Source organism: Gallus gallus, chromosome 2 (assembly GCF_016699485.2).
Source record: "Gallus gallus isolate bGalGal1 chromosome 2, bGalGal1.mat.broiler.GRCg7b, whole genome shotgun sequence".
Taxonomy (NCBI): Eukaryota; Metazoa; Chordata; class Aves; order Galliformes; family Phasianidae; genus Gallus; species Gallus gallus.
The window spans coordinates 93,703,957-93,730,832 of record NC_052533.1 but is presented as its reverse complement, the minus strand read 5'-3'; the positions used below and the strand labels follow the sequence as shown (position 1 = coordinate 93,730,832).

Genomic DNA, 26,876 nt, shown 5'->3' with positions numbered 1-26,876 from the left:
CATCCCCTCTGCTATGTTCAGGGTCGACAACCACTAGACCAGGCTGCCCAGAGCCACATCCAGCCTGGCCTTGAATGCCCCCAGGGATGGGGCATCCACAACCTCCTTGGGCAACCTCTTCCAGTGTGTTACCACCCTCTGTGTGAAAAACTTCCTCCTAATATCCAACCTAAACCTCCCGTCTCAGTTTAAAACCATTCCCCCTTGTCCTATCACTATCCACCCTCGTAAACAACTGTTTCCCCCTCCTGTTGATATGCTCCCTTCAAGTACTGGAAGGCCACAATGGGGTCTCCCCAGAGCCTTCTCTTCTCCAAGCAAAACAATCCCAGTTCCCTCAGCCTTTCCTCATAGGAGAGGTGCTCCAGCCCTCTGATCATCTTAGTCGCCCTCCTCTGGACCTATTCTAAGAGCTCCATGTCCTTCCTGCACTGGGGGCCCCAGGCCTGGATGCAGTACTCCAGATGGGGCCTCACAAGATCCGAGTAGTGGGGGACAATCACCTCCCTCTCCCTGCTGGCCACCCCTTTTTTAATGCAGCCCAGAACACAGTTGGCCTGCTGGGCTGCAAGTGCACACTGTTGGCTCATGTCCAGCTTCTCATCTTCCAGGACCATCTGGGTCTGCCCTCAGGGAGAACTTCCTCCGGTTTGTATAAATACCTGGGATTGCCCCAACCCAAGTGCAGCACCCTGCACTTGGCCTTATTGAACCTCATTAGGTTTTCATAAGCCCACTTCTTCAGCCTGTCCAGGTCCCTCTGGATGGCTTCCCTTCCTTCCAACGTATTGACTGCACCGCTCAGCTTGGTGTCAACTGCAAACTTGCTGTTGAGGGTGCACTTGATGCCATCGTCTATGTCACTGATGAAGATGTTGAAGAGTACTGTCTCTGTGGACAACAGGCCGGCCATGAGCCAACAGTGTACCCTTGTGGCCAAAAAGACCGATGATATCCTGGGGAGCATTAAAATGAGTGTGTCCAGTAGGTCGACAGAGTTTCTCCTCCCCCTCTGTTCTGCCTTGGTGGGGCCACATCTAGAGTTCAATTCTGGGCTCCCTAGTTCAAGAAAGATAGGGAAATAGAGAGAATCCAGTAGAGGGCAACAAAGATGTTTGGGGAACTGGAGCATCTCCCATATGAGAAAAGGCCGAGACCTGGGACTGCTCAGCCTGGAGAAGACTGGACCCAAACAGGAACATAGGAAGTTTATCTGAACTGGTATATTTTGAGGGGGATGGAGCCCTGGAACAGGCTACCCAGAGAGCCTATGGAGCCTCCTTCACTGGAAATATTCAAAACCTGCCTAGACACTTTCCAGTGTAACCTCCTATAAGGAATGTATTTTATCAGGGAGCTGGACCAGATGATCTCTGGAGGTCCCCTCCAACCCATATGATCCTGCAATTCCATGATTGTCTTACTAATCTGTAGTTTTTAACCTAACAGAAAGGTTAATGATAAAACAAAAGATGAGGAGAAATGAATATGAACACTAAGCTATTAAGTATCCATGTATTATTATGAGGTTTTTTTTTTTCTGTTTTTTGCTTTCTTGACTTTTTAAAAACACAAATGTGAATACCTGCAAGTGTAAGTGATAAGAAAGAATCATAGCAATATTTTCATGGAAGTTTAAAATTAATTTTACTGAAGTGCTGATCCTTCCTAATTCTAGACAGTTTTCATCAGAGTAGAAGATTGATCTAGTATCCATTGTAAGCTTTGTTTTTGAAAAGCAGTAAGATGAAAAATGCCCACTTAATACTTGAACTGCTAATTTAAGTAAATTCTGTCTGTTTTATAAAACTGGAGCCACATACTTATATCAGTATTCAATGAACATGCATAACTTATGAGTAAAAATGTTATTTCTGATAAGGATTCTTAATAAACCATAAAGGGTATATTGGAAAAATTATTGATGTCCTCTTTTACCATAATGGAAGAATACGAGAAAATTAAAGGCATCTAATGATCTTTTATGGAGGGAAATCAAATTTAAAATTATATTCAAGAGGAAAAGCTAATATTTTGCTGATAAGACATAATTTTCTGCTTAATAATTATTTTTAAGGAACAGTCATATATTATTAAAATGACTAATTAACTCACAGTACTTCTCTGCTAATAGTGAATGAAGAACACTAACTGAATATTGATAGTATGAGTTTTTTGTAAGAGAAAAAAATTAAATAGTAATGTGTGTCTCCCATATTCCTTAGCAGCTATTTATATGCAAATGTATCATGCAAAAAAAAAAAAATATGATAATAATAATTAAAGACCTTCATCTACTCATGGAAGAAATGCATGCATTCTTGTAAAGTATAAAAGAAATTTTTAAATCCTAGAACCAGGCTAAGAAAAGTAAGAAGCTAATGAGGAAATGTCATTTGTTAAAATAGATGTTGAAATCTGAACTTCTGAAGTCACTGAGTTCAGTAGGGGCAGATTTTTTCAGTTGTGTTAACTTCCTTGAAGTGAGAATTCAAAAGGAGTAATTTCCAAAAATGGAATTTCCTGAATCTTAGTCTTTGTAACTATGGAAAAATCTACTTGTCTTCTTGGAGAAGAACAGGGGTTACAGATTTTTTGGAGAAAGCACACCTTTACTCTAGGAAGTAGTACATGGATATAGTATTAAATTAAAAGAGCTCTTGTAATTGCTTTAGCATAACGTTTGGAAGACATTCTGTACCTAGTGAAAAATACATCATGCAGCAGTCCTATATGTAGAGCATTAAGTAATGGCATGAAATTTGACCTGATGGAAAGCTTTCTGAGAAAGAACATGGGATAAAACAGAAAATAAAGGCTAAATTGCGGATTTTCTTAAGTGAGATTTGAGTTGGGTTTTTTTTTGTTTGTTTGTTTTTACCATGGTAAAAAATTACTTCAGCTTGTGTGTATGCCCATCTGAATGTGTAGTCAAAGAAGTGTTCACATGAGAAAAGAAGGTCAGACAGTTCTTCAAGGCATACATGAGTAATGAATTTGAACTGTTCTATATATTGTTTCCCACAAGCCATATTGATATTCAGACCAGCCCTGATCTTCCACAAAGACCTAACATTCAAATTTTACATCTAGCTAGATATTTAAACACTGCTATCATATTCATAGCTTGGTAACCTTACTTTCCTTTGACATTTCTAATTTATAACACAGGCAGTCATCTAAATAATTCACATTGATTGTTTGCGCTTGGAAAGTGGAGAAATCTGAAAGAATATGAAAAGAAAACCTACAGTTTTTTTCTAGTTATTATTCTTCCAGAAGGATGAAGGGAAAAACAGATATGGAACTGACATTTGTACATATTAAATAGATTCAATGCTATATATCATAATAATATGAGATTTAATTCTACAGTGTTCGTTGTATCACTGAATAAAATATGAACAAATTGTTTCTCTCAGATGGAAATCTTAGGATGCATTAGCATCAAAATACAAGCAAATACGGAGAAATATTGGCTAAACCATTCTTCAGATAGTATTGTAGATTTCTACTAAGCATAAAATTAGGTTCCAATTTATTTTATCTAACACTCTCCTGAAATCACTGTCTTTCTCTTTGGTTTTTATCTCTCTAGTTGAGAGGAAGCCTATTCCTTTTGTTTCATGTTTTATTTCTCTTGTTCTTATTACCTTCTAATTAGAATAGCCACCAGTGTGAAAACTCTGGTTTCTCTGAAACAAGTGTTAATGAAGGGACTTTCAGCTTGAATTTATAATGGCAACTGTAATAACCAGATTTTTCAGAATGGTACATTTTACTGTAAGAATTAATAGCTAAAAGTGCTGAGAAATTATTCATGTTAAAATCAGAATACAAATACTTAGGAGTGCAGAAAGCAAGAAATCTTTCTCACTAAATTGTAACCCAAGGCTAGAGGTAGTTTATCAATTAATTAGTAGCATGGATTTTAGAGATACAGGAATCTGGTCATAGAACAAAAAAGAAATGTATATTATGCCAGCCTCTAACCTTTCATCAGTGAATGATTGAAAGTTTTGCTCTTTTTAACAGCAGCTTATCTTCAAATCTTTACTTTAGCCATTATGAAAGTAATGCTGAAGAGACTTGCATGAGATGTAAACAAACAGAAATAGATTACATATGGAAATATTCACTATAAAGGACAAGAGCTTTAAAAATAATTGAATGACAGATACATCAACCATTTTTCCTCTTCTGATTAATTCATAGGCATTGGACAATTCATCTCTTGAGCTTTTGTTTTCAGAGTTTTTGATAGCAAAAATGAGTTGAATATTTTCTATCCTCTCAGCAGTAGGAAATTAGGTGATTAAGGGAAAAATATTTTAATAGCTTTAAGACACTGATAATTACTGTTTCAGACTAAACAGCCCCAGTTCACTCAGCCACTTCTCAAAAGTATTGTTTTCTAGTCCCTTCACCAGTTTTGTTGCTTTTCTCTGCACACCTTCCAGCGACTCTTTCCTTTACTGATGGGGCCCAAAATTGAACATGGTTCTTGACATATAGTCTCATCAATGCCAAGTATAAAGGGACAGTCACTTCCCTTGTCTAGCTGGCCACACTATTCCCTATGCAGGCCAGGCTGTCACTGACCTTCTTGGCCACCTGGGCATGCTGCTGGCTCATTGTCAGCTGGCTGTTGACGAGTAGCCCCAGAACTTTTTCTGACAAACAACCTTCCAGCTGCTCTCCTCTAGGCCTATTTTACTGCATAAGATTGTTATGACTCAAGTGCAGCACCTGGCATTTAGCCTTGGTAAATGAAAAAGTATTGGATTTGGCCTATCAATTCAGCCTCTCCAGATCCCTCTGCAGAGCCTTTATACCCTCAAACAGATCAACACTCTGGTCCAAGTTGATTCTGAGAGCAAAGACTAGAAGTTCTTAGTAACAGACCTTGTTATAACAGGATAACATCCTTCAACACATCTTTATGCAATGATTGTCTTATGTTCTGAAATGTGATATGCTATGAGATTAAATCACATTTAATTTGAATAGGAACTATGTATAGCATACATTAACCTTGTCATAGTTTTCATCCTGCTTCAAAAGAAAAGATCTTTAACACTCGCAGCACTGGCAGTGAAGGTGAGGTTCAGGGATTCTGGTTGTTTTGTGAGGTTGTTTGTTTTATATTAGAGATATCTGGAAATCTCACCAGAATGTAGCAATGATTTTCATAGTAGTGTTGAGAAATGCCCATTTGTAATATGTAGTCCACAATTTGAACACACTGGAAAATCTACATTTGAAAAGCTATATTTTTAGGTGTTACAAGTCAAATGTTTAGCTCTCTTAAACTGTGGTATTGTGCTGACTTACTAAAGACTCTCAGATGAACAGTAGGTAATCTTATAGGCTTGCAAAATCAGCTATTACTCTTGAGTTTTCAGTCAGCATTGTCTCGGATCCTTGTGACTGTCCACTATATAAGCTCTAGAATTTCGTGATTTCATGTGCTGGATTCAAAGTCTAAGCACTGCAAAGTACGTATACGCCATATGCATACATAAAGTCACTTTACTGGGGTTTTTGTTTGTTTGTTTGTTTCTGTCTATTTTAATTATATGTTTCATGAATGAAAATGTAGTGCTCATGCAATTCTTTAAAATTAATACAAGCTGCAAATGCTTGAAGTAAACAATGATTAAAATGTATGACTCAAACCCATAGTTGCTGTGTTGGCTTTTTTGTAATTTACAAATATCACTAAACACAAAATTATGTGCATCATGTAGCAAGGCACCGTATAATTACTGTCAGGAGTGACACTACTCTGCCCGCAGAGTGAGAAGGCTGGGCTTTGGGTTGTTTTTTTTTTTCTTCCTAAACTACAATAGCTGCGTTTATGTATTTAGCTGCCAGACAGCCTGATTAAATCATTGAGATTGTGTCCTTCAGAGTTAAATGTTTTTGGAAAGGCTAGGGTGCTGGCTTTATTTCATGTTAGTATTGTTAGGTTTTTATATAGCACCATGAAGAAAAAAAGTCATTACTATTCTTAGTTCTGATGTTACTGAATTATACTTGTATTACAACAAGGAAATAGAATTTTCTATTTGTTGTGCTCTTTTATCTTTAAAAAACATAGACGTCTATGCTACAGGCTGCTTGACTACTCTGCTGTTGCCTTTTCCTAGTGATGTCTTACACTCCCCCAGAAGTGTCTAATGACTTATTTTATTTTATTTTATTATTGGCAAATAAATAAATAAATAAATCCTGTGGAAATCAATTTTAAGATAAGTCACTAGAGGAAAAAAAAAAAAAAAAAGCCAGGCTTTATTTGAGTTTATGTAGAAATATTTAAATAACCTGTGGAAAAGTTCATCATATTTAGTCTTTAAAATATTTTGAGTAAATTTAATTATAGCAAACACGAAAAAAAAAATGATATGGTGTTATAAAAATAATTACAGCCACTCTATCAGAGTGCAGTAAAGTACCATCTAAGCTTAATTGCAGAATAAGATATTGAAAGAGGTTGGCATATGATTTGCCGATTTGTTTAATAGAGGTTATAACAGTAAACAAATATAGGGTTCCCATAAAACATTTGCTATGTCTCCAGATACATTAAAAACCCATTTTTGAAAGATATAAAATAATTGAGAAAGAATAGTAAATGAGAGATTTTGGTTTTTTGATAAATTCTGTCTGACCTCATCATCTTAACATTGGCTACAGCTACTAGATATTTATTTTCCTGTATAAAAAATAAATGAATAATATTTTAAACAGACTGATTTATCCAAAATGTGTTTTTCATGTAAAGCGTAGATGTATATAAGTAGCAACTAGTGACAAAACTATGGCACATCCAAGTATTTTAAAATAATCTTACAAACTCATACTGTCTCAAGATCTGGAGACAGTCACGGTGTTGTTGCTTGAAGTGTGTATTTCTTTGCTGCTCAACAATTGATTTAACAGAACAATCAATTGTCTGAAATATGTGAGCAAATTACAGTTGATATCTCAATGGTACAAAAACCTCAGTGATGTTGCTCACGTTAGATTTTGAAATAGCTGTCAAAAGGTATTCTGTGAAACCTTAAAAAGTCAACATAAAACATCAAGTGTTTTCTAAAACCAATGCATCTTCCCTGTCTCTGTATAGATAACATTCAGCTGTGGAGAAGAAGTGTGCTGAACATATGAGGAACTGACAACCCTATAACAAAAAGATTTATGATCATAAAGTGTAGATAATCACAAAACTAACATTCGTCAATGACACTATCTTCCCTAAACAACCTTGATGTAAACCAAGTGGACAGGCTGGAGTAGGACTCTTAACTTAGATTGTCACCTTATTATACAAATTATTTCTCAGTTTACTGCAAAGAGATTTCCTTTGAACAGATTCACTCAACTGGCATGAAGGTATACACTGTTATTAATCTACAGTTCTACATCTAATATGGCATGGAAATAAAACGTTCCAAAATATGCTCTAGATGCTTTCCTAAACTGTATTCAGGTATTCACTTTGTATTTTTTCATAATGTATCTGCTTATTTATCTGTTTCTCTTTTTTGTTGTTGTTGTTGTTAATGGAAAGAGAGTAATAAACTCTTGCCAGAATTTATATTTTCTCTATGTAATTTGAATAAGAGACATTTCTTAGTTTAAGAACAACTGAGAGTATATTATTAGCTAGAGATTACAAGTCATCTTGGTTTTTTTCTAAGTAAATAGCATCTTCTAGGCTCTGAAGATTGACTTCTCAGAGAAATTATTCTAAGTCAAAACTTTTAGAAGCTTTTATCTTAAGAAAGCTAAATAGAAAAGGAAAGTAATCCAAATAAAGTTGTAAGCATGTGTGTTTTACCTGTTCACGTCTTGCCCTTTTTAATTCTGCATGAGATCTGGAAATATCTCAGGGGTTAATGAAGGGCAAAATATTCTGGCAGGAATGTATCAGTATGACAATTACTGCTTATTTTTACTCCAGAATTAAAGTGCCATTTCTATTTCTTGCCTGCAGTATTTTCCATACCACTGTTGACTACTCTTGATTATCCTGGATTGTCTGACTGAAATGAGATATTTATTCACTTGTTGGCTCAGAACCTCCAGCTGTGTTTTGCTTCTGTGAAATTGGCATTAATATTGCCCATTGGCTTTGATAATTAAATTGTACACCTGTTCAAAAATAAGCACCAGATTGTTAATGATTCTTGGCCATCGCACTGGCAGTAGTTATCCAACAATATTTCTCCTCAAATTATCGGAACATTTTTGTATGTCTCTAATTGTGACATGAACTAATCCAAGTCTTCTGTGACAATATATTGGTAAAACCTTAATTATCTATATTTAAAATCAATAATGCTGTAGCTGAAGTGGGAAAGTGTTGTACAGCATATCATTCTTACTAAGGGTTTCTTCAATTAATCAACTCCTAATAAAACATAATTCATTTCAGTTGTTTCTAGAAATATATTACAGACCTATATATAACTAAATCATAGAAAGCTAAGGAATTCTAGTAAACTAAAATCTGAAATGTTATCTCTGAAAATAATAATTTGTAGTATTTACAATAATAAAAAATAATTTTATATATCAATATTATTACTTGTTTCCTTTTTTTTTTCCATAATGAACTTGATCATATTTTTTTCACTTTTAACATACTAAAATTTAGAGTTCAATCTTTTTTTTTTTTTCTGCATATTCCTTTAATATGTTTTATTACATGATTTATGAGCTTTGTGTTTTGTGTAGAACATTTCTACCAGGTCAAGATTTTATTGCAAAAATTAATTGTTGAAAGAGTCAACAAGCACAAAAATGAGCAGAGAATATAGTAAATTAAAGTCTTTCCTTAGCCTCATTCTTTGGCTTTGTTAGTATTTTGATCCATGCACATTTATAGAGACCGGAGGGGTCAGAAAGCAGAATAATTGGACACTTTCTGAGTATCAGACAAAGTATAGTGTCCTCTGCTGTCACTCTACACATTTCAGTTTTTTTGCACAGTTCAAGTTTGGTTTCCTAAGTAGTTTTCTAAACTCTTTTTTTCTTTCTTTTTTTTCTTTTTTTTTTTCTTTAAATGCCAGTTCCTGTATTCCAGAATTAATGCCTGGTTCTTTTAAACAGAATCCTAAACAGCTTATTTATGACTTTATTTCTTGTGGTGCAAACAATCTTAAGAGTATGAACTGTTTTGCTGTCTGCAGCATTTCATCCTGCTGTGTTCTGCCTCAGGTCGCTAGGCCTCCCAGGCCTGGAAGCAGAGATGCAACAGCATGTAAACATGTCTTTTCTGTTCCAAAGAGCCATCTGTGTGGTACTCTAGAGCTGGTTACTGCATTTGGCAGCAGTACTGCATTTTCTGGGATATGCCTTATACTCACCTTGTAGAGCTGGAATCTGCAGTGAGATGAACACTGCATGCAGTTGTTCCATCTTCAAGATATATTCTAATAGTTTCTGCTCAGACTGCACGTGTATTATCTGGCTGAAGGGAAATTGATGAAATAGCCCATGGAAAACACCATAGCCTTTCTCTGCATGCTTCACTCTTTTTGAATTCACCCTCTTGGTGCCAAACAGCACCAATGAGCCTTGATCAGTTCCAGTGTGATCTTACTGCGTTCTCCATTCATTTAAGTCCCTGATTTTTAACTTCTGTAATCATTCAGTTTGCCTTGCACAAGCTTCAAATAAATATTTATCTATATACGTGCACATATAATGTGCACAAGATGATTAGACTGTATTCATATTTGTAAGTTTAGAGTGTAAATGGCCCAATATAACTACTTAGACAACTCTCTATCACTGTAGTGTCTCCAAAGGTCAGTGTTTTAAAGAAAGGCTCCTCTGGTGTAATGCTGTACCTGTTCAAGCTACTTTCTGTTTTGAATCTGTGGCTCATTGCATTTGAAATAAAAATGCCATATAATCTGGAGAGAAGATACAAATGCTTTATAGAGACATAAATATAGAAATGCAGGGTGTGGAATGGAAATTCTGTTAGTTGGATAGCAAGTATCTTGCTTCAGGAATATATTTCACTAACATGGTAGTCACATTACATATACTTCCATTTTTATGGTAATAGCTTCCAGAAAGAAAGAAGACCTCTACTGGATATGAGGTGCTTCCTGTTACACTGTATACCACAAGATGTCTGTATGCTGCATGTAGATACTTCTGCATCCCTTGTTACTCTCTCTTCTATATCCACCTGGCCATAATGCCTGCATTATACTTGGTTCCATGTATTTCATGTATCTTGAATTGTGTTGTAAAGCCCCTGAACTTTTACCAAATCTTTTTTCCTTTACTTAGATTGTGTTATTTTACCTAGAAACACATCTAACTCTCCTTCTCCCGTGAATCCCTGCTGGGTATACTGACATCACGTGTCCTTCAAGTAATTCTATCTATGAAATGTGTGATGTACATTTGGATGCCATATCTATCAGCTTTCCAACATGTTAATTTAATATTCTTCTGCTTATTGTCTTCATATTTTAAAAAAGACAGACAAATAGGCTTCCCACAGAAGTGTGTCTTGCCCATAACTCATAGGCCATCCAGCCATTCTCTGTCACAGAAGTTTGCCAAAGTTATAAGCATATGACTGACAAAGGGTTTTAATAATTACTATTAATATCAAATCCAGGTACAATGACTGCTATAAGGATAAACTGTTCTTTAAGCAAATTGATGTTAAAATAATTTTTTAATATATGCAGTCAACCTTCTAAGAGTTGTCTATGAACTGTTCAGTCATGCTATCCTTCTGGAGCAGAGCTTTTCAATATTTATGGGTACAGTTTTACTGATGTCCACAGGGGCTTTGTTGTGCAATTCTCATTGTTACTAGGAGGTTGTTTTCTAATCTACTAAACACAGAAATAAAACTATATGCATTTCACAGCTGTATTTTTCATTAATTTCAGAATACTGTGGGTTTCTTAATAGCTTCCATGACCTGCTCTGGCTTAAAGTCTAAAGTGATTATGGGAGCTAAAATGTTGGCATTCTTCCCATGTAACCTGCAGGGGAGAAGGACATGAAGCTATGACATCCTTTGCACTGTGTAATAAAACACAGTTATATGGCCACTGATGAAATCAGAATGGAAAGAATGAGACAATGACTAAGTTGTTTCATCATTGAAAAACTGATTATAAGCCAGCAGTACATGCTTGCAGTCATGACATCCAAACATATCCTGGGCTGCATCAAAGAAGGGGTGGCCAGGAGGTGAGGGCTGGTGATAATTCCCCTTTACTCTGCTCTCCTGAGACTCCACCTGTAGCACTGCATTCACCTCTGGGATTCCCAGCAAAAGAAAGACATGGAGCTGTTGGAGTGGATTCAGAGGAGGGCCACAAAAATGATCAGAGGGCTGAAGCATTTCTGCTATGAAGAAAGGCTAAGAAATTTGAGGTTGTTTCGTGCAGAGAAGGCTCAGGGGAGTCCCTTCCAGTACTTAAAGGGGAGCTTCAGGAAAGAGGAGGAGTGACACCTAATGGGGGAAAGTACAAGGGGTAATGATATTACACTATAAAAGGGCAGATTTAGATTAGAAAGAAATTATTTACTATGAAGGTGGTAAGGCACTGGCACAGGCTGCCCAGAGAAGTTGTAGATGCACCATACCTGGAGGTATTCAAGACTAGGTTGGATGGGGCCCTGGGCAGCCTGGTCTAGTAGGAGCTATCCTCGCCCACGGCAGGGATGATCTTAAAGCTCTCTTCCAACTCCAACCATTCATTAATTCTGTGAGTTACAGATTTCAAGAGTGATAAGTTGATTTTGAAGGAGAATACCCACTGCTTTCTTATGAACCATTTCTAAAAGCAAATACATATTCTGATATATAATCTTTCTCAAAACACAACTGTGTTTTGTACTGTATTATAACACATATTTGGGTACAGTTCTAATTCATGTGAGGATTTGTGGTTCACTTGAGTCTGGTTTCCAACTTTTCAGTCTTGCCTAATATCTGTAGATATACTGGATGAATAGTTTGTGACAAAGCAATTTAAAAGGCCATGTGAGTCAAGAATTGGAATTCCAAAGCAGATGAGCCTACAGTGATGCAGATCCAAGCTCTGTTTCAACTAGCTGTTGAACTCTTACTCTACTCTACCAGAACTCTGAAAATGTCAATATCTATACAAGGAAGAGAGGTGCAAATGTTGTAGGAGAAAAAGCATGGTTTAATTTTCCCTTTTCCCTAATTGGTTGCAGTATTGCAACTGTAGCACTTTAACTTCACAAAACTGATGGTGTAGCTATCCTTTTAATCTCTTAAACTACTGAACAAACTATAGTAATCTTAATAGAGGCAAACAAATCAATCTGAATGCATGTGAGTCTGTCATGGTTTTATGATTTTTGGTTAATGGTATTCCAGATCATAACATCATGTAGTGCACTGGGAGTTAAAGTGTTAATACTCCAGTTCCGGGCACCTGTCCGGAAGAGAAGAACTACATTCCCCAGGAGACTTTGCAGTCAGAGAGAAGATATAACCTCTGGCAAAGTCATCTGATGCCGCCTTCTTCCCTTGGCTCTCGTCCTGACCACATGCATTGCCTCCGCGCTACTATAATGCCTACAGCTTTCAGATACTCTTTCTCTCATTCTATTTGATTTATTAGCTTCAATTCTAATTATATTGTATTATAGTGTGTTATCTTGCATTCCAATACTGTATTTAGTAAATTAGTTTGTTTCTCCTCAGATTGTTGCCGCTGTTTTTAATTATTTTGGGGTCCCCTGTTTCCCTTTTCTGGAGGCACGGATTTTGCCAAATCCCTCCACCCTTCTAGTCATGGAACGGGGCTGAACCAGCCCATAAACCATTGGCAGAGTCTTTCATCTGGAAAAATTTATCTATTTCTTTTTTCCTCTGCTACTTTAAAGTTTATTATGCAATTACAGAATTTCATTTGAAAAGCACCAGCATTCAGATCTCAGAATAGCAACACCACTATGCAGAAAAGCATTGCCAGCTCTGTGTGCTGCTTTATGCACTCTGAATTCACTTCCACATATTAGTAACAGGCTAATGGGTTGCAGTAAAACAGCACTGCCTAAGATACAAATTCAGTTGTGGAAGACTTAATTAAGATACTTAATAATATTTGGTCAAATTAAGCTCATTACTGATGAAAGATTTGGCATATAATTCCTTATAAATTGTTGATTATAGAACATGGTCCATGCAGTAAGTACTAAGTCAACAAAACCACAACACTTTACATTTATTAAATTCATTTTAGAGCTCTGATATTATTAACAATGAGTTATTTGTAATTGTAACTTACATATATGTTCCATTATATCCACTGAGAGAGAAAAAATCTTACTACTAGGGCCAGTGGAGTCCATTCCCACTATTAATTCTATAACCTTCCATCTGTTTCTTGGACTTATTTCCTTGGACTGGATGCACATGTACTAGTATGAAGCCCAACATTGGAAGAGAAAGCACACACTAGCAAAGATACTATGCCTGTGCTGTAGCCCTCTGTGTGGGCAAGTTAATTGTACATACATTGCTCATACTTGCATCCCCTGAAAATTAATAGGGGACAAGAATTACTTTAGCTACTGGAAGGACACTTATAGGTCTCCCTGGAGCCTTTCTCTTCTCCAGGCTGAACGGCTCCAGCTCCCTCGACCTCTTATCATAGGAGAGGTGCTCCAGTCCTCCAAATTTGGCAGGATCTTTGTCACGGCTGTCCAAGATCTATGCACACCACAAATCAGACAAAACATCAAAGTCTTTTAAATTGAAAGTGTTCTATTTTATAACAGTGCAGTGTTCATATTTTTAGAAAATCCTATACATCATAAAGAGAACAAGTATTAGTACTTGGGGGAGCAAGGATTAGTACTTTGTCTAATAAGATGTAAGAGTGTCACTTAATTTCCTCCAAAAATGATTTTGTGCTTGATATCACAGCTTTGTTCAGACCCTGCGATGGCTCTTCAAAAGGTGTCTATGCTAATTAAACCAGCATGTTTTTAGAGGAATGATTCCCCCCACCCCTTGGATAGTATCAGTCATTTAACAAATTTATGAATGCAGAAAGTTGATTGGGAAAAATCTGCCTACATAATAAACTGTGTTTAGCCTTAATTTTTGAATTAAGAGCTTTAAATGTCATTTCCAAATGCTTTCTACAGACCAGTTATCTACAGAAATGTCCAATCTCTTTTAAGTCTTCCTACTGCATTTGAGAGTGTAACCTTTAGCATCAACATTTCTATATGTCTTAAATATACTTCCAGGTGATTGGATCCTGCACGCTATTATCTCAGTATCTGTGGTTTATAGCATAGGTTAGATATGATAAAAATCATAGAAACTCAACAAAAAATATTGTATGCTTGCATACACAGAAGTATTATATTTAAAACAGTATCAAAAACATTACTATTTTAATTCTATACTCATTTTATCCTTTCCTGAATAGACATGTTAATAATAGAATAGTTGTGCTGTTCTTTGACATTTCTCTGGGTAGTTCTAGCTGCTGTTTTTAATACAGATACTTCAATAGTTCTAGTCTACTTCTATTATTCATGGTTGGTATGCTGGAAATGACAGCAGCTACCACAGAAGTTAAAACTGAAGCAAAGTACAGCATTCCAAATAACAACAAATAAAAATTTAGATGTATTATGTGCTTTATCTCTGGATATAAATTTTTTGATTCTCAGGCTGTTTTCTAGGTTCATTAAGGTTTAATCTAGGTTCATGGCACATCTCTGATAATAAAGATTTAAATTACTTTGTAGAACATCTAAGAATGTGACTGTGTGACCTCACTACAGTGAGCTAATATTTTGTAACTTCCTTGTTAAAAAATAAAATAAATAAATAAAAAGGGAAGTATGCTATTGATAAATTCTAAGGTATCATGCACAGCATTGTCCACTCTTCTACAACTTCTGCTGGACATTCCTAACAATTTTTTAGCTGGCATTTCCAGCAAGCTACCTTTTCTTTCCAGAGCAGTCTGCCGTTTTCCTACAGATGTACTTTTTCAGCTTGCCCTAATATCTGCCAGCTTACCGTATTGATAGGAAGGTTTGTTTGTTTGTTTGTTTTCCTTTGCTGAACTCTAACAGTATATAAAGTCTATCTGTTCTTGCTGAGGATTTCCAAATATGGTGAGAAAAACAGTGCCAACAGAAAGAACACTCTTCTCTTTAGTATGACTGGCTATGTATGTTACTGAGGCTGGAAGAAACATCAATTGCTGACTAGAGAGAACAACATTATTACCTAATGTGTTAGGTAATAATATTGATAAAAGTTTGCAATAATTTGAATAGAGGAATTATTGTCAGTACACGCATTACTGTAACTGTGAAGTTACAATATATCATAAACACAGGATGTGTTTGGCTTCTCCACTCATTTTTCCTCAGATTGTTTTTTGTTTGTTTGTTCGTTTGTTTTGTTTTTCTTTTTGTTTTGTTTTGGTTTTTTTTTTTTTTTTTTGCTTGGGATGGGAAAGTTTTTTAAGGCTAGATCAGTCTAGGAGAGGGTGTAGATGTTCTTCAATTGCCCCTAATTCTAGCAGTATGCCCCTAACTTGAAGAAAAGAGCAAAAGATACATAATGCAGTGCAGAAAATATTGGAAGTGAAATTTGGCATTTGCTAATAAGGTCCCAGCATTCAGGCTGTATGAAATATCAGTTATTTAAATGCTTATGGAAAGGGAGGGGACAACACTCTTGATCTTGTTTAACATTTTAGTGAAGCCTTACCTTCCCTAATAGACATCAAACATTGCTATTCGGTCAACATTTAGATATTAAATACTCTGAGTTTTCTTTTTTTGTCACATTCCGTGTTTACTAGATAAAAATGTGCAATGAGTATTTGCTCAGATTTCTTTAGATATATATGCACAAAGCAAAATGAAAAAAAAAAAAACCTTATTTAAAATTATTTAATAGGTTAGTTCACCTGCATCATTAAGTGACAAACACATAGAATAATTTTTGAAATAGTCATTTAAACAAATCTTTTTGGTAAGAATAAATATGTATGCAGATTCTGCAATTCAGGAAATCACAAAAAGGGAAGAATTCAGTGCCTTAAAACTAGATTCTTGAGATATGGAACTCACTGAGCACAAAAGATATGAAATCTGATTAGTGTGCATTCTACAGTACTATATCCTGTAAGAACAGTAAATTATGGGTTAAAATTAATAAATTTTAATAAAATTAATTAAATTATAATTTAATAAAAATTAATAAAGTTTTGTGTTTGAAGGTTTATGTCAAAGCTGTCTCCTAAAAAAAGGATTATTTCCCCTCAGCAGAAGTATTGCATGTAATACTGCTGCTACTGCAGAAGGGATAAGTAACCTGAAAATATATTTTATTTAAATATATTTTATTTCTTACTGGATATATTTATGGATGTATCACAGTGGAGGTGACAAATTTAGAGATATGAATCAGTAGATTTTGGGAAGTGATTCACATCATGGGAATTGATTGATTCTAAACTTGTAGCACCATAGCACCATTTTCTATAATCTACAGATTAAAATATTTGTATTTTTGACCTACTATGGTGGCAGCAAGGAATCACAAGGATACTGTTTCAGTGAACATGAGAGATTATGTCAGGATGTGTAAAATGAGTGTAGGAAGAGAACACTGAGACTTACATAAGTTTTGCAAGGAGAATATCTTGCATACTTCAACCAAAAATTTCATATGCAAAGGATACACAGCATCCCAGCTACATTTGCTTCTGCAAAATAAATGAACACTATGCATGTTGTTTCTCTACAGTTTTAGGATCAGTCTTCCAGAATATTTAAATTCATAATTGCATAAATTGTATTTTCTCTATCCTTGATGCTCTATATTGAATCTGTTTACAAAACTGGAATTAGCAGTGATATCTAGAAATTAAGTATGGAAAGAAAATTCTGTTTGGCATTGTAACCTGCATCTCTGTATGAAGTTTTCAATGCTTTCTTTAAGCTTTAGATGTTGATATGCTGTTCAAGCTAGTGATTTTACTTCAGCAGAGAAGCTTCTGTTTTAGCTATACAATTAGCCAAGTCTAGTTTTATTTTATTGACACTGATAACATAGTAATGTCCACAGCATCACACCCATTGCTTCTTATGTGCTGTTACAAAACATTGCTCTGAAAACTAGCCTGAACTAGTGGGTGATTGTGTTAAATATACGATTCAAAAAAAAGGCAGAGCATCACCATAATTGTTCTTAAAATGCATAATTGATCTTTCCTGAAATTGTTTTGTCATCAAAGACAAATAACATTTTTAGAATGATTAATAGAATAATTAGCTTGGTAATTTAGCCACCGGATGTTTTTCTGCTAAGAGAAAATATTGTAAGCTTAAAATGTAACTTTAAAAAAAAAACAATTTTTTAAAGATCCACGCTGCTTGCATATTGATTATAAAAGAAATCATTTCTAATTACAGCTTTTCTGAATATATCAAAGTAAGTGGATGACCTTATACTGAGCATTTTTAATGTGTTTTATGGCTCAGATTTGCTAATTGTCTTCAGTGAGCGTTTTAAAACATTTTCTCTGTACTCATCTGTGTATTTTCCACTTCTTAAAGATTCTTCAACAGATAATTTATCATGTCAGTTTCTGTGTCAGTGGTTCTGTTCTTTATTCCTGAGAGCTTTAATTAAATCTTTTAGATGTACTCATCACTTCTCAGCACACATTTCAGCTACATTTTATTCCTGAGACCAGAAGAAAGACTATCTTATAGATTTTAGATAAGTATGTGAAGCATATATATGAAATATTTTAACAGTATTTCCAAACAGTTAAGGATTGCATTATTGTATACACCTTTTTTAAGGTGTATACCTTTAACCTTGGTTACCCATTATTTCCACACCTGAAAACTTTCTACTGTGATGTGCACATACTGACATATGGGTGGGGGGACAAAAAGTAAGTTACTCATTTTTCTTAAAGGAAGCTTTTAAAAAGCTTTCAAAATTGATTTGATCTTCTTACCCACTTTGGAGGCACATTTAAAGGCAACAGCAAACAAAAGACATGGAATATTTTTGAAGCCTCATACTGACCTCTACTGAACACCATTACCAATCAACGTTCTAGTACATCTCACGCAATGCAATCAGAGAAAACACATCAACTATTTTCCTGTTACTATTGTAGATGTAGTACTTTTCACTAAGATGCCTGTGTTTGTGATCACTATCTTTAATATGGGGAAACCAGATGAGCAGTATTTTGGTTTTGAAGAAATATATTTTTTCAAAATGTAAGCCAGATTGCTTCCTTGGTGCACAGAAATACATTTTTGATGATGTTTCATTTTCTGAAATGATATTTCATTTATGAAGTTAATTCTTAAATTTTGATGTATTTTTGTATTCCACTCTAGTTTTAAAAAGACAAATTGGAATTATTCAGAAACATTAAAAAAATTTGCATTTGGGAGCTAGGGGAAAAGTTGTTGCTTCTATCTAAAATTGAACAATCTGAAAGCTTGTCATTTGCTGCAAATTACACAAACTCAGAATAATTACAAAATTAATTGTTACAGGTGCAGCAAAGAAATATAATAGAGAAGTAAGAATGTAGCAAGCAATATGAAAGTGCACTAATTAGAAAGTGATGTATGACCAACTGCTGAGATTTATAACCAATAATGCACTTTGCAGAAGGTTCTGGGAACCTGTCATTTGAATGATTAATTAAATTCATGATATCTAGAAGACCTACTTTCACAGTCTAATGTCTTGGCCCCTTTTGAAGATGAAACTTGCAGCCAAGGCTGTATTTGTAAGATTTGAAAAATGAGATATTCTAACGTGAAGATGGGAAAAGTTAGAGCTGGAGAAGCAATCCTGCAAATTTTGTGCCAAATTAGATGTGTTGTGTGAAAATAGATCACATACAGGAAAGGTGAAAGATTTTTGATACATCCAGTTTTACATACTGTAACTAGCTTTGTTAAACTCCAGTGATACTTTAAGGGATTTAAATTCTTAACTGAGAAATAGGGAGATTTTGTTAGGCCAGCTTTCACGTCAAAAATAGAATAGAATGTATGATAATTTTCTGAATGACTTAAATTCATCAAATTAATGAACAAATTAATATTGCAATGAAATTTAATCATGAAGATAACTCTGTATGTTCCAAAGGTGAAACTGTTTTTCAGCTTCATCCTTGAAGTTGTAATTATGCACATCTGTTAGAGAGATAAATCACGATCTGAAATACAAAAGACTAAAGTCTGTGCTCATTCCTCTTGAACTTTGAGACATTAGTACTGATTTTGTGTGAAATAGAAACTCATGCTTATTAGTCTGGACATTTCTTTCCAGTTAGCAAGGCTTTATGCTTTTAATCTATATAGGCACATGCACACATGTGTGGCAGTATCTTTTACATGTTTTCCAGGAAAAATATTTATAATGATCATGTGGATTATGTACCTTCTATAAAATCCTGTAAAATTTCCTAAAATCTAACTTAATTAACATACAGACAATTTTTCAACATGTTTCTGTAATTTCTGATTCGAGTAGAATGATGATACTTCTAAAACACCTGCTGTGAATTTTCAGGAAATAAGGGGAATAAGTTATGCCTGATTTAACAATATTAAAAAATACTGGATTCCATTTCTGTTCACAGAAGAGTTTCACAGCATCTTAGTCCAATAATCTATTAATGTTGGATGCCATAAAGAGAAATATAAACTTTTTTTTTTTTTTTTTTTGGTACTGCAACAATGTTCATGATTAGAAGAGGCTTTAAAGTGTCTTAAGAGTAGTCTGACATATTTGATCTTCAGAAATTGTGAAAGATGTAGAGATATGAAATAGTAAATAATTGGAATGTGATAACCAGAAAGAGAATATCAACAGCAATAAAAACTTATCTACCCAGAAGAAACAGAGAAAATACTGAGGGCAAAACATGTAAAATTAACTTTCAACTGCATATAATTTGAACTACTTATGTTACATCTTAGATACAAATAGTTTTTTATGTTTGTGGATAAATTCTAAAACCATAGTTGGATATGCTTCAGCTTCTGAATGGGTCAAATTTATGGAAAAGTACCTTTTGAAAGAGAGAATTAAAAAGTCTTGGACTCTACTTGAGAAAAGAGCTGAGAGGGATGTGGATGAGATTTGCAGAATCATGAAGTCAGTGGATTAGCTAAGCATGACACAGCTATTGACCTAATATGAAAACAAGATGGCACTGACGGCAGAAGGAGAGCACAAAGGCGGCAAATAGGTGCAGCTGTTTGTGCAACATTTTGCACAGAAATGGCCAGATGTTCTGCTGAGAAGTACATCATGGTTCTCAACAGTGGTGATGATATCCCATAGGGCACACTCTAGCTCCCATTGGAGCCACCACACTGACACAGCCAATGTGCTGACCCAGAAAGAGACCCTAAGGTAGCTGCAGCTCTACAGAAATGTCTGGAGACTCTCAGTGAGGTCAACAGAGGGGAAGATATCTCCTCATGCTCCTTCACTCTTTCTTTGCATGTTGGTAGTGAAACTGCATTGCTTAGCAAAGGAGCTGTGCAGACTTCTCAGAATCATATGATGAAGAAGAAATTCACTGGATCTTCCCCATGCCTGTACCTTAAAAAGCTTAAACTTTCAACTGTACTGAAAAAGGCGCATGCAGAGTCTATGCTTACCAAGTTAAGAAGTGGAGTCTTCCATCATGGTAAAGGCTGGAAGACAGTGACTTACGTCACCAGGTGGCTTCTGCTCTTCCTGGTCACGTTGGCAAGTAGAGGATATGGGATGATGTGAACAGCAAAGACCTGAAATCAACAAAATAGTGCAGGAGACCCACCTGAAACATATCAGTAGTGCTGATATGACAGCATTAAAGGAGAAAACTTGCATTCCTTTCCTGAGAAAACATCACAACTGCATGACCATATGAAGTGTTTGTACACCAGTATACATAGCACAGGAAATGAACAAGGAATGAGATCTGTGTGTGTGGCTGAAGGGCTGTGATCTTATTGGGATACCAGAGGTGTGGTTGGATGGCTCACATGACTGGTACACTGCAATGTCTGGATACGGTCTCTTTAGGAAGAGTGGGCTAGGGAAGTAGGGAGAAAGAGTTATGCTTTATGGGAATGTGGGAAGCTCTGAGTGGGGATAGATGATGAGTCATCTGAGAGGTTATGGAGGATAACAAAAATGGTGAAGTAACTGAAGCATCTCTCCAGTGAGGAAAGGCTGAAAAAGCTTGTTTTGCTTCATGTGAAGAAGGGAATTCTCGTGGAAGATCTTATCAATGTATATGAATTCTTGAAGAGAAAGTGTGAAGAAGAGGGGGATAGGCTTTTCTCAGTGGAGCCCAGTGACAGGACTCCCAATACAGAAGTACAAGAAAGACATGGCCATACTGCAGGAAGTCTAGCAAAGGGCCTTGAAAATGACCGAGGGCTTCATTTGTGTGAATCTGCTTTAGGAAATTACTCAGGAGGAGCATACTGACTGGTTCCAAAATGTGCTGTCTGACATGCTGAACAACAGGTCAGTAAAAGGATCCTAAAAGTAATAAGCAGGGACTTATTTTCAAACGTTCCTGATACAACCGGTCTGGAGACTGAAGAACTACCAGAAAATAGACTGCAGACAAACAGCCAGCTTGTGTCCTAGCACTGTCAGAATAATATTAGACTTTTCAATTGAGTTTGCAGATAATAAGTGGTCCTGAATTGTATTGCAAATTAGATAAATTATGGATATAATTGAGACATGGAAGATTTCAGGCATCTTTTCTTACTGAAAAAGTCATTCTTTTTGAAAAACAGACACCTTTCTTTGTTTTTTTTTCATTTTTCCAGTATGAAACCAAAACTATGAATGATATCTGGTAAATATCAATTTGGTCAGCTAACACTTTGGTAGATAAAACACTGGTGTCACTGGCATTTTCTGTTTTACTGTCATTTAAGAATCACTTCTTTTTCCTGCTTTTTGCATAGTTAAGGTAATTGTCCTAAAAGCACATGGAATATTTTATCAGACATGATAGGTTGTAAGATGACAGAATGTTCAAAATCAGCAGATCACCATTTGCTTATTTTCAAGTCAGTTCCCACATGATATCAGCAGCCAAAACCTTACAAACCATGGAGATAGAGATCTGTGCTTTGTGATATTTGAAAGCTGAGATTTGAATTTCCTGTTAGATAATTTTCTAGCTGCATGATATCTTTAACAGTTTGTGAGATAGCAGCCTCTAACATGCTGGAATTTAAAGCTGGGAGGAGTGAAAGGGGACAGAATAAGTGCTTTCTGTGTACATGTTCACATTCTATCTCTCAACCTTACAAGTTTAAAAATAAATGCTTGTACTGTTGCAGAGCTTGTAATCACAGTACTGCAGTGATGCACGGTGTTTGTTTCTACTACAGACAGTTCAAGAGATATCAGACTGTAATAATGTCAAAGATGAAAAGTGTGTTTTGGGCAATTGTCCAAGGCAGGACATGGTGTATTGCAGAACTCTAGTGCTTCCCAAAGCTCTCATATACTTTTCATTCTGCGGCTATAAAGCAATTTATAGTAGTGTTTGTAGAAAGTATTGCCTGTAGGAGGTAGAACATTTGATGATATCACATCAAAAGTAGTTTTTTTTCAGGAATTAAACAGTTTATTTTTTTAAGCATACATTTTTTCCCCCTATTTTGAGAAGAACTTCATTTTCTGTTTAAATATTAGTGTAATGTTGTCAAAGTAAAAAAAAAAAAAAAAAAAAGTACATAAAGAAATGATTTGGCATGGTTCTGAAGATACTCCACTATAGATGGAGTCATATTTCTAGATACATTTTAGGCAGAGAATAGAAAGTGGAAAAGGGAAAAAAAAAAAGAAAGAAAGAAAAAGAAAAAGAAAAAAAGTTAATATCTGCTACAGAGTTGAATACTTCTTATACCTGGAAGAAATAAAGGAGAAGTAATGAAGATGCATATTGAACAACTGTTAAAAGTTAAGAATTCTGAAAGGGTAAATGGAACTAAATTGTAGATAGCAAGCATGTAATTACTGGGATGAAAGACGATCATGCTTTTCGTTGGTCTGAAGATTATGTAGTTGAAAATAATACTGGAGAAAGTGACTTAATGTATATAAGAAGAATAGGAAAAGAGATTTTGCTTTCTTATCCTTTTTCTTTTTTTCTTTTTTTCTTTTTTAATAGCTTTAAGAAGAAGGAAAAAAAGAAAAAGAAAAAATAGAGCCTTCCACGTAAATTACACTTCATAGAGGAAAATTAAGTGTATATTATTAATACTATATTCTCTGTAGAACTAGAAAAGCCAAAAGCCATTTTGTCAAAAAACATTAGGGCACATTACACAAGTAAGTCTCATGCTACCTACCTGTAAGTCTCATATCTACTTACAACACCTACTTTTCCCAAGTAGGCTTTAGTTTGTTTTTTAACAAGGAGTCTTTTAGCTAAATGTCAATGGCTTTTTTTGTCTTAATCTGACTATATGAAGAAATAAAACAAAACGGATTGCACTACAGGTTGATAAATATTTGATATTTCTGACATCTTTTTTTTTCCAATTTTTACTTTTAAGGGTATTCAAATTTTGAGTGCTTATGATATGAATGTCAGAGAACAATGTCAGAAAGGATTTTTATTTAGCCTTACTGTATGCAAGAATTAATGTATTTATTGGTACAACTATACGAGACATAAATAGAGACTAATATGGTGAAAACACATTGTAAGACATTGTGGAAAATGTACTTTTTTTCTGCATTCTTCCCTTTTAAACAAGATTATATGTATGTTCTGGTTCATTCAAGTAGGTTTAGGTTATTCTAGAAATCAAAGTCAGAAAAGTCATGAGTTTACTGTTAGTTCTCTAAAACCTGAAATTATTTCTTGTTTCCTTTTGTGAGAAGAGGGTGTCTGAATCTCTTCTTCTTTCAAGTAGTTGAAACATTTTCCTCAGAAAAGCAATTTTTTTTTTTTTTTTTTCTGATAAATGCATGGCACAATCTTGGCATGATCAGATTCTAAAATATACAACTGAAGAAAGTAGCTACTATGCAAAGTCAAACAAGCAGAAATATGTGATTATCTGAGAATTAAGGAAAAATAGCTTAAGCTAAATCTGGCATTTTAAAAGGTCATCTTAATTTTTATTATTTGCTGGAAGAGTAAAACTGCTATCTTATAAATTAGAGTGATTCTTCCTTTGGAAAACCTCACCAGGTTTTCCTGGTGAATCCAAATTTATGAATAACAGTTTTAAGGAGTCTTTATGCCCACTGCACAATGCTCTTCTCTGCCTTTCTTAAAGGACTTGCCAGACGGTAGGAACTACTCAGTCTCCTGAAATCTTACTTTCAGGTTCTGATCTGTATAGCTACAGTGACTCAGTAGCAAATTGCTGTTTTCCATTTGCAGTAGTGCAATTTTGCTGAAAAAAGTATGTATTTTGTCATGTTTCAAGCTAGAGAAAATATTACAACTAATTATTTAGGAAGTTTTTGAGGTGGCTATGATTTAGCAGTGGGTTGGTAGAGTTAGAGTAGTATGGTTAGGTTGTGGTTGGACTTGAAGATCATTAAGGTCTTTTCCAACCTGAGCTATCCTATCCTATCCTATCCTATCCTATCCTATCCTATCCTATCCTATCCTATCCTATCCTATCCTATCCTATCCTATCCTATCCTATCCTATCCTATCCTATCCTAGTCGCTCTCTATAACTAACTGAAGGGAGGTTGAGGTGAGCTGGGGGTCAGCCTCTTCTCTTGTGTAATTTGTGATAGGACTAGAGGGTGTGGCCTTAAGTTGTGCCAGGGAAGATTCAGGTTAGGTGTTAGGAAATACTTCTTCTCCAGAAGAGTGGTCAGGCACTAGAATGGGCTGCCCAGGGAGGTGGTGGTGTCACCGACCCTTGGAGGTGTTCAAGTAGGGTTTAGATGTGATGAGGGACATGGTTTAGTGAGAACTATTGGTTATAGGTGAATGGTTGGACTGGATAATCTTGTAAGTCTTCTCCAATCTTGGTGATTCCATGTTTCATAATCCTACTGTCATGGGTGAGAAATGCTACAGGGCTTGCAGAATTTGTAAATACCACAGAGAGAAACAATATATCTCAAATGATTTGCATTTTATTTATGACAATTCTGATATTCCTTTCTTGTTTTCAGAATTTTGGATACAAATATTCATGAAGGACAAAAGGCTTTCAGGCATCTAGAATTCCCTCTTTTCTCCACACATATAGGTGTGGAAAAATTTTCAGTTTGTATTTCTGGTTGTATTTTATCACTGCTACATCAGTCAGTTACTATTTGCCTCTTGTCCACACTTCTGAGATATACCTCCGTTTTCCTTGGGAAGTCTTCACTAATGCCAACAACAACTTTGTAGTGCTTCACTGCAGCACTATTACAGCAAATTTTATGAGGACATAATTAGTAATAATTTTAGTATGATGTGTAGCTACCTTAAAATTATTTCTCTATCTCTACCAGTTAAATAAAGTTTGGGGAAAGTCATACTTCTTAATACTTCTTATACAGATACATTAAAAATGTATTAATTTTAAGCAGAAATGAAGAGTTTTAAAATATTCTGTAGAGAAATACATGCAAAAAAACTATAGCAATTGAGCTCTAAATTAGTGATGCTGAACAACAAAAGGAAGAAAATGCACAGTGAAGCAGGAAATATGCCATATGTTATTGCATACCTGAGCACAATGGGGACACTATCTTAATGGCTTTCTTAATGTTCCTGTTGTAGTGGATATTGGTGGACATATGGTATGCTGCCTGTTTTATAAGGCTGAGCATTTCCATGATTTTGTTAGCTGACTTTGATAACACCTTCTATTTTTCTGTTGTTAAGAAAAAGACTTTAAAATGCTTTATCTCAGAAGACATACATTTTATTTTTACTCTTTTTTTACTACCACAATTGCATATTCTTCTTATTGTTAGGCTTTTCCACAATTTTAATCCCTTTTAGGCAATAATTTTTAACACAGTTCTGTAGTCCTTACATGTACAAAGGACTTTTGACTCACTCTCCTCTGGCCGTATAAACTGCTTACATAACTGCAGAGCTGACCATGCTTTGTGTGGGCACATGTGCAATCAGATGCTTCCTGCCTGTCTCAGGGAGCACCAGCACACTGGAGCAGAAGTGGTTCCCACTTCATCTGGCTCCATTTATGCCTTGTGGATGAGAAATGCAAGAGAAGAACTTCTTGCTCCATCCTTTCTGAAGTGCCAGGTGTTGTTAAGGCCAGCGAGTGCAGGCTACCAATGGGAAAAATTTCCTTATTTCTCATTAAAAAAAAAAAAAAGATTTTATTTTTTAATCTAGTCTGTCTTCTAGGTTGTTGTTTGGGTTTTTTTGTTTGTTTGTTTGTTTGTTTTAATTGAATTTATCCAGGTCTGCAGCAAACCACCTGCAAGACTGAATCCTTCTGCTCTGTTTAGACAGAGAGCTGCGAATAATAGCTAAATGAGATAAAAAATATTTACAGAAATGTTTCTGCTAATTAGAAATATTAATTGAATAAATATTTGTCTAAAATATCACTGGGACTCCTCTTCTTCAATTTTACTGATGTTTCTGAAAGTGTATCTTTCACGTGCAATGTAAATTCTATGTCTGCAGTCAATGTTGGGATGAAATGCAAAGTAACATTTCCTCCTCCCTTCTTTCTCGAAGGACAGGTTTTCTTTTATCCTTGATCTCTGTTGTCTTGTTGTTTGCTGTGTTTTTTCCCCCTTGAAGGTAACTTTGATATCAAAGTATGCCATCAGCT

The 26,876-nt window shown here is 35.3% G+C and overlaps 1 protein-coding gene across 3 annotated transcripts in view; it reads left to right on the top strand.

The window, feature by feature from the left end:
• CCDC102B (coiled-coil domain containing 102B) overlaps positions 1 to 26,876 on the top strand; it is a 130,314-nt gene that overhangs the window by 93,596 nt on the left and 9,842 nt on the right. Inside the window, exon 6 of one of the 3 annotated variants that reach the window (XM_040695647.2) lies at positions 7,133 to 8,588. The exons of the other annotated variants lie outside the window; for them this stretch is intronic. Within the exon in view, the coding sequence (XP_040551581.1) occupies positions 7,133 to 7,165 (33 nt within the window). The 3' untranslated portion in view covers positions 7,166 to 8,588. Of the gene's footprint in view, positions 1 to 7,132; positions 8,589 to 26,876 lie in introns of those variants that run through there. 3 annotated transcript variants of the gene reach the window in all.